This window comes from Chelonoidis abingdonii, chromosome 3 (assembly GCF_003597395.2).
Source record: "Chelonoidis abingdonii isolate Lonesome George chromosome 3, CheloAbing_2.0, whole genome shotgun sequence".
NCBI lineage: Eukaryota > Metazoa > Chordata > Testudines > Testudinidae > Chelonoidis > Chelonoidis abingdonii.
This window is the reverse complement of record NC_133771.1, coordinates 135,182,489-135,198,091: the sequence shown is the minus strand read 5'-3', so window position 1 is coordinate 135,198,091 and position 15,603 is coordinate 135,182,489. Positions and strand designations below refer to the sequence as shown.

Sequence of the window (15,603 nt, the reverse complement as noted above, 5' to 3'; positions counted from 1 at the left end):
CCCAGGAGCGTGTGGTATGTAAGTGTCCTAGGTCACTGGGTGGGGGCTCAAGCCGGTTATGCATTGTGTTATCGAAACGGAACCCCTGCATACTGAACCCGGCCCTTGTTGCTGCCAAGTCAGAGGGGCAGAAGGGTTACACAAGAAACTGAACTAAAAATCTTCTTCACCAGTTTGAATAGCTCAGTGGCTTGAGCATTGGCCTGCTAAACCCAGAGTTCTGAGTTCAATCCTTGATGGAGCCACTTAGGGATCTGGGGCAAAAATTGGTCCTGCTAGTGAAGGCAGGAGGCTGGACTCAATGACCTTTCGAGGTCCTTTCCAGTTCTAGGAGATTGGTATATCACCAGTTTAAATATTGAAGAAGACAAAAGACTTCTACCACATGTGCAAAAAAAAATTAATCCTTTGTTTATCTACTGCAAATAGCAATGTTTTAAAAAATATTTATCAGCAGAAATGCAAGAAAACTCTGTAACAGCCTTCTTGTTTCAATTTTGTTAAGCTGTTGCTCCTCCTCTTTACTATTGTAGGAAACATCTTACTTGTGTGTCCTGATTATAAAACAAACAAAAATGGTATAATTAGGTAATTCAGAGAGAGAGAGAGAGAGAGCGCAAAAAGCAACACAGTCTAGTTATAAAACACAAGTTGGAACGGTAACTAAAAATTAGTCACTGCCAGTAGAAAATGAAGTTATGATTCTAAATGAACCATAAATGAAACTTGGTGGGATCATTCTCATAACAGGAATTATACTGTTTGAGGAGCCCAAGATTCACAGATTTTAAAACCAGAAGGGACTACAACGATCACCTAGTGTGACCTTCTGCCTAATGCATGCTATAAAGTTTAATCCAGTAATTCCTGCAAATGTCTAATCTGCATAAAGAATCAAGGTGGAGGGGGTGGAGTGCCATGCCATTACATCAGAACTATTTACTATGCCAGTGAGCTACAATTCAACTACTATGTGTTTAATGATTAAGTTCTTTGCGTAAGGATACAAGGGAAAAATTAGAGTGGACTATCTGTTACAAATCACAGTATAGAGAGGACATTTAAAAAGAAATTCTGAACCAATTTACAAGATTCTCAAAACTCTAAGATTAGTCTATTTATGGAGGGATTTCACTACCCATAAATCTTTAGGTTAATAAATACTGTCAAACTTGCATGAAATTGTTTCTTAGGTTACGCAGAAGACAACTTTATGAACCACAAAGTAGAGAATCCAGCCAGAGGAGAAGCCATACTGGATCTACAATATAGACAGGAACTGACAGAGCATGACAGCAGTGGGGAAGTTTGAGAAAACCAAATCCTCTTAGCCAAAAGGAGAGCTTTTTCCAATTATTGATTCATTTAACCAGAACTGAAAGATCTGTAAACAGCTGACAATGGATTGGTGTGCCACTGGTTTTAAAACTAGCATAGATATTGTTTCATAGTTAAATCAATAAGGAGTCGCTGTATGATCAATGCAGTCATAAGGAAGAAAAACTTTCAACTTAATGTTAATGTACATGATATTTTTAAGTACCAGAGGGACAGCCGTGTTAGTCTGGATCTGTAAAAGTGGCAGAGTTCTGTGGCACCTTATAGACTAACAAACGTGTTGGAGCATGAGCTTTCATGGGTGAATACCCACTTCATCGGATGTGTATTCACCCATGAAAGCTCATGCTCCAACACGTTTATTAGTCTATAAGGTGCCATTCACCCATGAAAGCTCATGCTCCAACACGTTTGTTAGTCTATAAGGTGCCACAGAACTCTCTGCTTGATATTATTAGTTTAACTAATCATGAACTACCATTTTACATGTTTTATTTTGCATAACATCTTTCATACAAGCTATATCCCAACCAGTACATCGAAATTTTCATCTTCCAAACATCTCTCCATTGAAGAATCCTAATTCAGCCTGTCATACAAGTACCTATTTCATTATAAACATAAGAAACAGCAGTACACTGGAATGGATAAGCTATGTTATATTAGGATGTAACCTGTAAACATATAAAAATACCAGATCTGCTTTATCTGCAGGCTACATGGAACGAACAAACAGTGCTAAGAATTTTGTGTTTTATATCCTTCGAAGCGTGGACCAATTTTGTATTGTGTTTTTACAGCACCTAGCAAAATGGGAATGTAGTCCCTGACTAAGGCTTCTAGGTGCTACAGTAATACAAACAACTAACCCAGGGGTAGGCAACCTATGGCACATGAGCTGATTTTCAGTGGCACTCACACTGCCCAGGTCCTGACCACTGCTCTGGGGGCTCTGCATTTTAATTTAATTTTAAATGAAGCTTCTTAAACATTTTGAAACCTTATTTACTTTACATTCAACAATAGTTTAGTTATATATTATAGACATAGAAAGAGACCTTCTAGAAAGGTTAAAATGTATTATTGGCATGTGAAACAATAAATTAGAGAATGAATAAATGAAGACTCAGCACACCACTTCTGAAAGGTTGCCGACCCCTGAACTAACCATTTGCTGTAAAGTGGATGCTTTACATGAACAATTTAAAGGGCAGCAGTCTTAAGAGCAGAGCGAAATATATTTCCATATCCAAATATACATATTTACATATACAGACAAAAATATTTTTTCACAAGTCTTTGCTAAACTTGTTTTAAACTTCTCTGAATAACCTTAGCAGGATATGCCAGTACACACATCGCAAAACAACACAGGGAAGTTACAAGCTACATAAATAAATCTGGCAGTTTCTCTATTACATTGGATTTTGTTTTTTCTTTTTTTCATAATTCTATATTCATTTGGTTTTGTTCACATGTATTGCCTGTAAGTGATGTGCATTATATCTAAGTCACAAAGGATGAATAAATACGTGCTTATGATCAAATGTTATACTGAATGTCCTACAAAGACTCAAGTGTATGCAGAACTTTAGTCCCACTGCTGGCTTCTCATGCGAGTAAAATTATGCAAATACTTAAACCTTTGCAAGATTAGGGTCTAAATTAAGCAGATTCTTTATTAACAACAAAACAAATAGAATCAGTGAAACATTAACTTTACCAGCAAGACAACTTTTTTTTGTTTTTTTAAACTGAATCCTATTCAACACACTAACAAATAAGGAGCTGGCAAATCTCCATACCACCAAATACACAATTCAGGCTTGCACAGGCTCTGTATTTGCACTTTGCAAACCTGCCAGCTCTCTTTTCATTCATTTTGAATTAGAACCAGCGATATCAGTCAAGAGGACTCTCACTTTCTGTTGGCCTTTTGAAAACTGAAAACTTTTTTCTTCGTGTTAGCTTATTGCAACAGCCAAAGTCATGATTTGGTACCATCATTGATAATTTTTAATGTACTATACAACTCTAAAGTGTTTGTTAGGAATACATTTTATACAAAAGATACTGTAACAATAAGTTACACTGAACATTTAAATCTTGATTAGCTGAAGCTGAGTTATCCAAAAATAAGGGCTGTATCACCAGCATTTCTTATAATTAAAGGACCAGAGCCTACAAATTTCTTCATGTTCATGGACTTGTGCCCAAATTAAGCCCTGCAATGTTTGCCCATGCAAAGCAGCTGAGAGGATGTGAGCCAAAATTCTCTCTTCTATCTGAAATTGATCAGTGTCTCTGTGACAAGGGATCAATCTGTGCTTTGTTTTTCCTGTTTTACTTTCAGTCACCTCCAGGGTCATCCCGGCCCCACAAAGCAGAGAAAAGAAGTGAATTTCACTAGAAATGCCTCTATCGCTCACACCCCTTCCTTTTCCAAGACACAGTCAAAGGACGGGAGAAGTCCACATCATCCCACTGCCTTCAGGTGACAGGTACCTCACGGAGGTATTGACCATTCACCTCTCACATCAGAGGCTTGCCAGGCTCATGGCACCGCGGAGACAGCGGGATGGCAGAGAGGCCAATGCTGGCCAAGCAAAACAGGGCAAACCCACTGCTCGCAGGCTAAGTAGCTATGGGACCCTTCCCGGGGCTGGGAGGAAGGACCCCGCGGCGAAGGGCACCAAGGAATGACTGGCGGCCAGCACCTCACCAGAGCCACGGACAGGAAGAACCCGCCGCGCACACCCTACGCGCACTCACACCCCAGGACCCGCCGCGCGCCTCCCGCGCGCCTCCCACGCGCACTCACGCCCGGTGACACGCCCCCCACACACAGAGGACAAAGGGGAACCCCTCCCATGCCCCCCTCCCTGCCGCCGGTCTGGGGCGCCCCCTCCGCTGGACCTTGCCCGGCGGCTCCCCCAGCAGGCAGCGGGGCAGGACATGGCACTGCCCGACCCGACTTACCGCACTCGGCCGAGTATTGTTCCCCCCAGTCCGGCGCCTGGGGGCAGCCCCCAGCCTGGCCCTGCAGCTGCTGCCGCTGCAGCTCCTGCTTGAGTAACGACAGGGCCGGGTAGTACTCGGTCAGGGCCAGCGCCGCCCGGGCCGCCCCCAACAGCAGCAGCACGAACTGCCCCAGCGCAACGGCGCCCCAGGAACAGCAGGTCCCGGTGGCAGATGCCATCTTCTCAGCGCGCATGCGTGCGCCTTCCCCCTGGCATGTTCAAGGTGGTTCCTTTCTGCCGCGCTCCCCCACGGCGACAGGTGGGGGAAGCTGCGGCCTCGCTCCCTTATGGGAGTTGTAGTTTCCGACCGTTGCATCCCTTGAACGACCACAGTCTGGAAACTACAACTCCCATGATGCACTGCGCGGCGTTTCTTCGCCTCATTGCCCTGAACTGGGAAGCGAGGCAAGTTGAAGCGGCCGGGAGAGGGGTTCCCCTGGTAACGGCCTCTCGCTAGGGATGGGGGAGCCCGGCAGGTACAGGTGCGTCGAGTGCAACCGGGAAGCTCCTGAGCTGTACAGGGACTATCAGCGCGGGGTGCTGCGCATCGCTATCTGCGTGAGTGGGCCGGGCCGGGGGCGGTCAGTGGGGTGGGAGCTCCGGGGTGAGGGTGTCTGTGAAGCGGGTGGGGTCACCCAGCCTCAGGCCCTGTCGGTCCCGGTTCGGGGCTGGACGCCCTGAGCGGGTGTTTTAGTCACACCGGCCCCTTTGCTCTCTGTATTGTACGTACAAACACGCACACTTACGCGGCGTCCGCAGCCCGAGCAACCTTCAAGCCGTCCCGGGGGCATCCCCTGTGCGAGCGGCGTTGTGGCAGGGATTACCCCGGCTGTCTAGCCCGGGACCGGGAATCAACAACCTGGGTTCTGTCCCGTTCCCTCCTCTCCCCCCACCCCAACGGCTCAGTCCTACAGGTTGTTCCAGGACGTTGTGCGGTGTGATTGTTATGGGGGGAGGGATAGCTCAGTGGTTTAAGCATTGGCCTCTAAACCCAGGCTTGTGAGCTCAGTCCTTGAGGGGGGCCATCTAGGGATTGGGCCAAATCAGTACTTGGTCCTGCTAGTGAAGACAGGGGGCTGGACTCAATGATCTTTCAGGGTCCCTTCCAGTTCTGTGAGAGGTATTGTTGTCCCACATCTCTTTAATCTCTTATTCCCACAAACCCACCCAGGGATTTCCCTCCCCCTGAATCCCCCCCCCCCAGTTTTGTGAACTAGTTACATACAGTGTTGCCAATTTAGTGATTGCTGGGAAATTTGAATTGAAATTGAAACATTCATATACCTTTTTAAAGCATATAAAGTGTATGATAAAATACATGGATCTGAAAATGTATAATAGATTTGAAAAGTATGAACATAGACTAGCTTCCTTATACAGCTGTTTTTTATGACAATATCAGTGCATTCATTTCGGTGATGTTGGCCAACCTAATTGCGTACGAATCATAATTTGAAATTAAGTCTAAATAAGCTCTCCCTGAGAGCTAGTGAACTGGGGGGGAAAGGCTTCAGGACCAGATTGTGTTTACATTCATACCTAATCTACCTAGGTATCCAGCAAACAGAGCTGTGTTGCCCAAGTGATAGATTTTGGCTGGGGTTGGGTTAGAAACCACCTGAATGCAGGGGGCTGGGGTGTAAATGTTGTTATTGTCTGAGTAAAGGGCAGTAGAACTGTACTTAGCCTGTGCTGACTGAGGGCATCAAGACAAAGGGTGGGAACAGGTGTTTTGCTTGATGATCTGCCTGAGTCACAAGTACTATTTGACTTGCCCCTCTCCACTGTTTAAAGACAGAGCTGATTAGGCTCCATAGATAGTCTTTTGTTTTGTTAAGTGACCACTATAGCTGAAATCACTCATAATCAGGTCTAAGTGCTTAGATCTACTGTGGGACAGTGTTTCTGTGGAAGAGACAGCCCAGTCTGCACTAGCAGCGAGGTTCCCCCACTGAGAGCTCAGCTGAAATCACTGAGAGGTGGGTGGAACCTCAAGAGAGCAACTCACAGAGGCCACAGTGGCAGGTGGCAGCAGAAGGTGACTGTGCAGGGCCATTGGCAACAGAGCAATGGAGTGAACAGTGGCACAACGAACAGCAGTGGGCAGAGCAAACAGTGAGCAGCTGGGGAAATGAGCAAGGTGCCTTCTTGCCCCCCACCCGGGAGGTAAACTCATGTGAAAACACCTCTGAACTCTGAGTCTCTGCTGATCAAGGACAACACTTGTGCGTGTTTAATGAGGCTGTTAAGAATGCTGGAGACACAACACAGTTCATGCGAACAAACGTGGCTGTTGCATCATACTTTCTATTTAAGTAAGATATACCACACGCTACAAACTGGAGGCCAGTGCTAAATGCATTGTCACTTGTTCATCCTGAAGTTGAACACTGGTTCTGAACAAGACCAGCAAATGCTAACTATCTTTCGGCAAGAAACTCAACTGACTGACTAGAAGCATATGGTGAAACAGTGAAAGACTCAACAGTTGAAAAAGTGAAGAACTTTCTCACCACATTCAAAGAATTGTGCATATATGTCTGATTAATGCACTGATGCAAATGGGCATCAAGTATTAAGTCATTGTGAACGTTATCTTGATGTCAGAGATAGGCCAGTAGATGCATTTCTAGATGTTCAAGTTACAGAAGACACATCGGCTGCATCTGTGACAACCCACATCTTAGAAGAATTAAATGCTTGTCAATTGGACCATAAACAGATGGCTGCTTGTGCATTTGATGGAGCTGCAAATTTCTCTGGAAGACATGGTGGAGTACAAGCTTTGCTCAGATAAATGTATCCCTAATTTCTCCTATACGCACTGCAGAGGCCATCTACTCCAAGTCGCGCTAGTACGAGCTGCAGACTTTTCAAAATACATTTAAAAAGCAATAAATATAATGTCTTCATTATATTCTTTTTTTCAGCAAAAGTCCAACAAGACTGAATATCTTGGAAAATATAGAAGATATACTGGGACTGAAGTTCAAATTAGTCCAACCTGGGAAAATCCTCTGGCTTTCTCATGAGTGATCTTTGGCTGTTGTCTTAAAATTACTTCAGCCGTTATTACAGGCTTTGGAAAGTATCTACCAAGATAGGATGGATCTAAGTAGTGAGGCTGGTGGATTACTTTTGCTACTACGTTCAGAGAAGACTTGCCATTCTCTCTCTTGTAAGTCTACTGTTGAAACCACTTGGTTCATTAAACAATGCCATCCAGGCATCTGCTACAACAGTAGTAGATCTTTGTCCAGCAATAGAAGCTACATTTGTATCAGAGAGTTATCCATTGAAAAAGTACTGAAAGAAGCAAAGACTTCAGTCCAAAAGTTGACTAATGAAGGCATTTATATTGAATCCTTAAGTAAAGAGGTCAAGAAGTGTTTGTTAATACAACTGAAAAAGTACACAGACTTCTTAAAAATCTACAACAGTGACTTCTAGATTCTGTTCAGCTTTTACATAACTTTTACAGATCTGTGTCCTATAAAACATCAACAATTGAGTGGAGTAAGGCACTACCAGCAATGGGGCTGCCACGTGCTCAGGACAGAGTAAAGAATTTGAACACAGAGTGGAATATCGTACGACGAATGAATGAAGATTTGACTTCAACTTTTTTATCATCACTAGTGGCTCAACCCAATCTTCATGCTGTTTCCTGGGATGAAAGAAGTAGGAATTCTTCTCTTGCTACTGCCAGTCACAACAGCTACAGTTGAGCTTTCTTTTTCATCACTGAATAGAATTGTGTGTTCTGAAAGAAATCGCCTTCTGCCTGATCATGTGAATGAACTAATGAGCATATCAGTTGAAGGAATGGAAGTACTGGACCCATGAGAAGCCACCAAAGATGAATGGATTGCATTCAAGAAGTTCATTAACAGAGTTTTGCAAAATTATAACAAGAAACCAAGAAGGATGTAGATATAGTGCTTCATAGAAGGCTCGAGTAGCCAACTTTAATTTGTGTGATTGATTAAAAAACCTGAGTTAAACCTAATAAAATGGTCATGAAACATTTTTTCAGTTTTTAATATGGTTCCATACAGCCCACCTTCACCCTCATGATCTCACCCCTCATCGGCCCTGACACCCTCCTCGTAAACAAGAACACCACACACACCCCAATATCAGTCTAAATTTTGTTTTGTTTTCTGTCTACTTCCTCATCCTCCTGCAAACCTCCCCCCGCCTCACCCCCACACACACACACACTAGTCAAGCCGTATGTTTGGAATGGATCTTTCCTCTTCCCCTCAATTTGGTGGTCAGTCAGTCTTAGGGTACGTCTACACTACGGGATTATTCTGATTTTACATAAACCGGTTTTGTAAAACAGATTGTATAAAGTCGAGTGCACGTGGCCACACTAAGCACATTAATTCGGTGGTGTGCGTCCATGGTCCGAGGCTAGCGTCGATTTCCAGCGAGCTTGCACTGGGTACATTCGTAGCTATCCCATATTCAGCAGTCTCTCGCGCCTTCGAATCAGTTGAGATCCCACTCCCTGAGGGCAAAAATATTGGTCAGATCGTTCCGGGCTAAGATGTCGTCAGTCATGTCCTCTCTGGAACGCAACACAGACATTATTTTCTGTGCCCTTTTTCCACTTGGATGGCCCTGGCAGATCGCCATAGTCCAGAACCATGGGCCGTTCAGCTTTTTTTTTTTTTTTGCTGTACCATATGTTCACGATTTGCGCGCTGACAGAGGCGATATGCTGCGCTACAATCAGCAGATTCATTGTTTGTCACGATAGGGACGGTTTCTCGTTCGTCCGTCTGCATTTATTGCAATGAAAGAGTTATTTTCTTATGCGTGCTAGCGTCATGTGGTACCGCTGGCTGAGTTGGCGGGGGCGCAAGGCAAAAATGGGAATGACTCCGAGTCAATCTCCTCTCTTTTGGATAAAAATAGAGTGTCCTGCTAGAATATGGGCAAGTGTACTAGAGAACAGTGTAATCAGAGAGCCCGGGCTCATGTCAGATCCCCCCCCCCCCCCGCGGCAGAAATACGAGTGCATGCATTACAGGGATTGTCTGACACACCGGATGCTTCCGCCTCCCACATTCGGGCTAACTGTGCGGAAATGAACAGTGACTTGTTAGGAGATAACAATCAGGGGGAGGCAGCCTCCGTTGCTATGATATCCAGGCATACAGATCTTTTATTTACACATGAAAGGAGGGGTGATGACTCAGCCCAAGTGCATGATGAGGACGGTTACCAGCCGTTTGTACATCTATGGGACTGACGGGAATCATTCCTATTTTACTCAGGTGCGCCCGGCACCTCACTGGGCATACGCGGAGCATTCACGGCTGTGGTGAAGACAGATAGATCATATTGTACTGTTGCCAGGGAGAGCGAAAAGCGGATACTGCTCTTCACTGCTGCAGCATCGTTCACAGATTCAGTAGACATAGGTGTGAATTGAAATTAGGAAAGCGATTTCTTTCCTTTCTTTCATGTGGTGGTGGAGGGAGAAATGACGAGCTATATCTGAATCATGCTGGAGCATGTTTTGAAGCTACAGGTGGACGATCAGCCAAAAGCAAATAGTTTTGGAGACTGGCTGTGGACTGGGATAGATGGAGTCTAGTTCACTCCTCCATGGCATGCATGATTTTTGGTTTCCGTACGCTTGTCAGCAGCCATGTGTAGCTGGAGATTTTTTCAAACGCCTTGGATTTGATCTTGTACACGGAGCTTGATGGAAAGATTGTCGTCTCCCATAGCAGCGATCGATCCAGTATCTGCGCTGGGTCATCTGGAGCTCTTTTTGGATTTGGGACTGCATCGCTACATGTGCTCAGAGCTCAGTGGAAGAAGGAAATGTAATTTAAAGTTCGTGGGGCTTTTTCCTGTTTACTGGCACTGTGGCGCAAGTCCGAGTTAGATGATGTCCAGTGAGCCAGGCTGAGTGAAGGTGAGTGCAGGTGGGCTTGGTAAGGATATATGCTTGTTGCAGCCCTCTCCGGGCCCTGCCATCCTACGTCTTCGCTGACTACCTCTAACGAGCTGCGTGAGCTGCGTCGAGTCTTGACGTACCACGGCACCTATAACGCCTAGGAGCTCTCCGAGCTAGATGGAGTAGGAGAACAGGAGAGGATGGAGCAGCGGGACTAGAAGCCCACGCTGTGGTGGGAAGAGATATGCGGTGGTATGAATGGGACGCAGACTTGGGCCGAGGACTGCAAGCTTCTGCCTCTGCCCGGTGCAGGGAGAGCGGTGGGCAGGGGGCTGAGGGCCGGGACTCAGGAGTCGCAGCTTAGAAGGAGCTATCTATATCGCCTAAAAATATAACGGAGCTTTCGGGACTGCTGTTGGTGGGGTGCACGCGTACCGTCAGATTGTTCCAGAGCTGTATGACACTGCTAACTTAAGATGATCGTATTACATTCCATGAGAGTGAGAATTTAATATGTATTTACCAAGGATGTTTACTATTATTTCGATAGCAATTTAGATACGCGAGGTATATCAGGGAACTTACTATAACTTTGATTACTAATCTACTAGCCGGCAAATTGACAAGCGGGCCGGGTATTGTAGTAAATCTATTTCAATAGCAACCTGTGCATTTTTCTAAGCCTGACAGATCATCACATCTTCTATAACTACATTAAAGTCGTACTTTTGTTTTGCTGCAAACTGAGGATCTTACCTTGACTGATCTCTCATGGGTTTTATATGTTGAGCAATAACCCAGAGAGCATATATATATTATTGACCTCTGTGCTTGCGTCTGTTATGTGATTTGATATAGTTGAAGTTGCTCTAGTGGGAGAAGAGAGGATGGGAATGTCAAGCTTTCTCATCAGATACTATACATTAAATGTATCTACGTGGCCAGTAAGTAGTGGTGGTCCAGTTTTATGTGATCGCGCGTCTCCTTTGGTCAGGAAAGCACCGTACTCTCTGGTCTTTTTCCAACTTATGGGTTAAGCACTGCTCTTGATCAGAACAAAAAAACCAACTATGAGACCTTTCACATATCAATGTTATTACTGCTATCTAGCTGTTTGCTATTTATCAGCAATGTTCATCATAAATGAAGTGACCGAACCAACGTATTGTAGCACTTTTGTCCAACTTCCTGTCACTATTTTGTTTTTGTGTCCCATCATTTGAGTTTCTATGTACCCACATTTTAGCGGTTGAAAGGTGGCGAGATATGTACACTATTCTTTCTAAGCTGGCTAGCAGCCCATATAAGATGCAAAAATAGGTACCGAGGTCTTATATGCGATTAATTGAACCTCGAAACTTCCAAATGATACATACAGCTAACCTTTTTTTTTAGGCCTAAACATGTACTTCCTACGAACTGTGCCTTACAAGCAAATTTCTTTCTATTTGCAAGGTACATCAAAGTTGCAGCTCGGGTTGTACAGGATAACATGACCACATCCGGCTACAAACAAACGGGTTAATTGAGGCAAACCATCAGGTTCTTAAACGATCATTCACTATCAAAATCAAAATCAAGTCTGTTCATACCTAAAACTAACATTCTGTAAGGAACCTATTTTCTTGCACCATACTACCTCCCCGAAATCAGATAAACAAGCATTGGACACAATAAACCAGTTCCAGGTAAGCGCCATATCATAAATTGAAAGCTATAAATAAGGAAGGTCTAAAACCCATTCTTAAAGGTCTGAAATATCCCATTTATGTTCTTAAACTATGAGTCAGTGAGAATCTTGGGAGAGGAAAACACGAAAGTAAGCCTTTCAATCGCCAATCAAGAACATGCACCTGGATCAAGTGAGTGTTTTGCGGACCGCGCAAATTGTCAAGATCGCCGCCGAAACTTGGAGACTGAGGTTATCAACCGGCAGGGGTTGCCCGCATGAGAATCTTATAATTACCTTCATATCCAGTGCTTAATGCTGCATTAAGGCGACCTACTCAGAGGTACTATTTGAGAGCTTTCCTTTTTTATTATTATGAATTACCTTTTTTCTGACAATGTGCTCCAAACACTTCACTTTGTCAGTGCTTTCATTTGGCATTAAAGGCTACTTCTGTTTTCCTCTACAATGTTCACTGATTCATAGTTAAAACAGAATGAGTATTCAACCTTAAGAATTGTTTTTAGACCTTTCTTTTTATAGATTCATTTTTGATAGTGCTTACCTGTTTTTGTTGCCTAATGGCTGTTTATGAGTTTCTGTAAAGTTGGATGAAAATAGGGTATGAACAGAATGTATTTTGAGTGTATAAAGAACTTTGAATTTTTGATTTTTGATATTGAATGGAACCTGAGGTGTGCTAATTACCGTTTTTAGCTGTTCATGTTATGTCTGTTACAACTGAGTTGTTGTATTTGCCTTGATAATAAGCACAAATTTGCCTTGTGGCCAGTTGCGTGTAGAAAATTTATGTCTAAAGAAAAATTAGCGTTTGTTAATGTTGGATTGTCATTGTTATTATCAGGAGGTATATATTGCGTAATATGTTGCATTATAATTTGGGCTGTGTTAGAGCTGAGAACACGAAATAGTGAATATTCGCCACTTTCAGCCCTAAATTTGTAACTAAACTCCCAAATGTGTACCTCAACAAATAGTTGGCAGGGAATTTGGACAAAATGTAAATAGCTTTGTTCTGTCACTTCAGGTTTATCTTGAACATTTCTGATAATATTAGCAACAGCATACGGTAAACATATTGAATATGTGAAGTCATTTTTTTTTGTTTCTTAAAAAGCAGTGGTTAAGCCTAGTTGATAATAGCACAGAGTAGTGATGTCTTCCTTGACTCAGATAAGAGGCCTGGCACTAAGGCATGAGATAACTATTTATTATTGATGGAATACGTTGTACATTTCCATCCTCTTTCTTCTCCATCTAGAGAATCAATGATGATAACCGCGACATCTGATAAGACGAATATTGGGCTTCCAAAATCTCTGCAACTCATTAGAATGTGCCGTTCAGTTTCTAGGGTAACGAAAAGGCGGATACAGTGGAGCGTATGTATTCGCGGTCTTAAATGCACGTATGTAATGACCAGCTGTGACACCCCGCCTTGTTAGTGTATGTAGTATGTAGAAGGATTAGCTAAAATGGTAATATTATAAGAACATATTAAAATTGCAATAGTGTTATATCTCGTCAGGGGCCAGCCTCGGTACGCGCCAACAGGAAGGCGTCAGCTATTTGATGCATGCCTGCCACGATCGCAGCCCCTACTTGCCACCGTCCATCACCGCTCGTCAACCCTGCAGGGGCAGGAGCAAAGCTGGTCCTCGCAGCAGCTTCCCCAGCTCACCCGTTCCCCAGCGTGGTGCTTTCCTCCTCAACTCAGCTCATCTTCCTAGTGCCAATATGATGCCTAAGCGAGGGAGGGGGAGAGCAGCAGGTCACGCCGCTCGATGTAAAGGGAGCAGAGAATGGAGGCTGGGCCTTGGAGAGGCGAAAGGGCATATCTCCAGCCCTGTCCATGAGCCCTCGGTGGTCAAAGTCATCCCCCCGCGCCCCCCCCGCAATCAGAAGATGAGCTGGAGTGCAATGAGAAGCGCAAGTTGGAAAGTAACTGAAATACAATTTTCAGAAAGTATTGTCTAAATAACAATCTATCTAAATCTCTCATTACAGGGACAATACTACTCCTGTATATTGCTTTCCACAGTACCTATATAACTTTGTCATGAGTGATGTTTGAATAGTGTAGGAAGCTACTAACTTTCTTGTTAATTTTATCACATTAAATTGGATTGTTTGTAATTAGGCTTATTATGTATTTTATGATTTAAAACAAACTTGTATTTGGGATATCTAGCAGTATACCCAGAATAATAGAGTATATATAACATTTTAACATGAGGTTTAATAATATTTTCAATCTGTTAATTGGAAATCAAGAGAAACAAAGTGTGTGAGGTAATGTCTTGCTTGAGACAATATTTCGTCTGAAAAGAGAGCAAATTTGAAGCTTCCACCACTTGAAAGCATGTTCTTCACAACAGAAGACAGGTCCAATAAAAAGTACATAACTCTGTCTCTCTAACTGTCTTGGGACAGCACACTATACTGCAAATGGAATCAAAGTCGTTCAAATACTATGCAGTCAAAAACCAGTGCAATGTTTTGCTGAAGCCATAGACATATTATACATCTCATAACTGAAGTGATTAGTCATGTGACTATTTGGATGAGGTAATCCAGTGAAACTGGAGCCTTGTCGGTGTCAGAAGTGGGACGTTTTCCTCTGGTTCAGTATTTAACAACTGGTTATAAGGGGTTTGTACGCGGGGTATGTTCCAGTATTGAGATGCAACATAGAAAGTCTGGCACTTGTGGTTTATTAAAAATCAAAGTTCTTTTTGCAAGAGTTGAGGGGTAATGCTGTGTCAATCCTATTTACAGTTGGTCTATAAAATTCCCAGTGTGATTTTAATTGATCATGATATTTTCACTATCCTAACTATCATGCTTTTGCCGACGGCTAAGCGGGGGTTCACACCCTTAATGTTCAGATATTGTCCCAGCTCTGTACTGTTGCCATCAGTACTGCTTCTGCTGCCTCCCAACGCAACATGAAAAGACCACAGCTGTAAGGGAATTTTGCTTCCTTCTTCGATGTCCTTATACCTCCATTATATAAGAACACAGTTCTTCAATTTTATGTATCCATATTCAGGCTGGTGTAAACAAAGATAATTAGCTAATCTTCTGATGGTCAAGGATCCAGGTTATTCTGTGGTGAGATTGTTTTTAACTGAAAAAGTGCTTTCCTTGCTATACTGGTCTTTGAGAGACAGCCAAGTCCAGGCAGATCGTTCTTTCCTTCTCTCCCTTGTGTAATTGAAAACTGGTCTGCAACAGCCAGTAACAAAAAATAAAGTATGTAAAGTATCCTTTCGACATCAACTGCTTCACACCAGTGTTAACATGTGGTCTGTATTGCTAGTGCCCTTCCAACCTAAAGTTAAATAGACAGTATCTCCCAGGGTGGGGGCTAGAGATGCAGTCGTTGTATGCAAATATATGGGCTTCACCATTGAGGGTCCTAGTGCGCAGGCATATCAGTTCTATTCTCTTAGGGAATGTCGGAACTTTGGAACAGTTGAGCTATCACAAAGTCATTTGAAAATTTGGCTCCTGCCAACCCTATAAAATGGAATGCCGGTCATGTGGCATAGCTGAAGTCAGTCGCTAAGTACAAGAGAGAATCAGGTGGGCAAATGTTGGCTGGAACATCATCCCAACGCTGGAGGCTGGGA

General features: G+C 43.5%; 2 protein-coding genes across 7 annotated transcripts in view; one reads left to right on the top strand and one right to left on the bottom strand.

Annotated features, from left to right (window-relative positions):
- Positions 1–4,645, bottom strand: part of TTC13 (tetratricopeptide repeat domain 13) — an 88,069-nt gene extending 83,424 nt beyond the window's left edge. For 4 of the 6 annotated variants that reach the window (XR_004377297.2, XM_032806391.2, XM_032806392.2 and 1 more), the window contains exon 1: positions 4,318–4,566. Coding sequence is in view for 5 of the 6 variants with exons in the window: in XM_032806391.2 (XP_032662282.1) it covers positions 4,318–4,552 (235 nt within the window). In the remaining variant the exon portion in view is untranslated. Of the gene's footprint in view, positions 1–4,317 lie in introns of all 6 variants that reach the window. The other 2 variants (XM_032806394.2, XM_032806393.2) reach the window with 2 other exon arrangements.
- Positions 4,646–4,705: 60 nt separating this feature from the next.
- Positions 4,706–15,603, top strand: part of ARV1 (ARV1 fatty acid homeostasis modulator) — a 68,392-nt gene continuing 57,494 nt past the window's right edge. Inside the window, exon 1 of the mRNA XM_032806398.2 lies at positions 4,706–4,916. Within this exon, the coding sequence (XP_032662289.1) occupies positions 4,818–4,916 (99 nt within the window). The 5' untranslated portion in view covers positions 4,706–4,817. The remainder of the gene's footprint in view (positions 4,917–15,603) is intronic.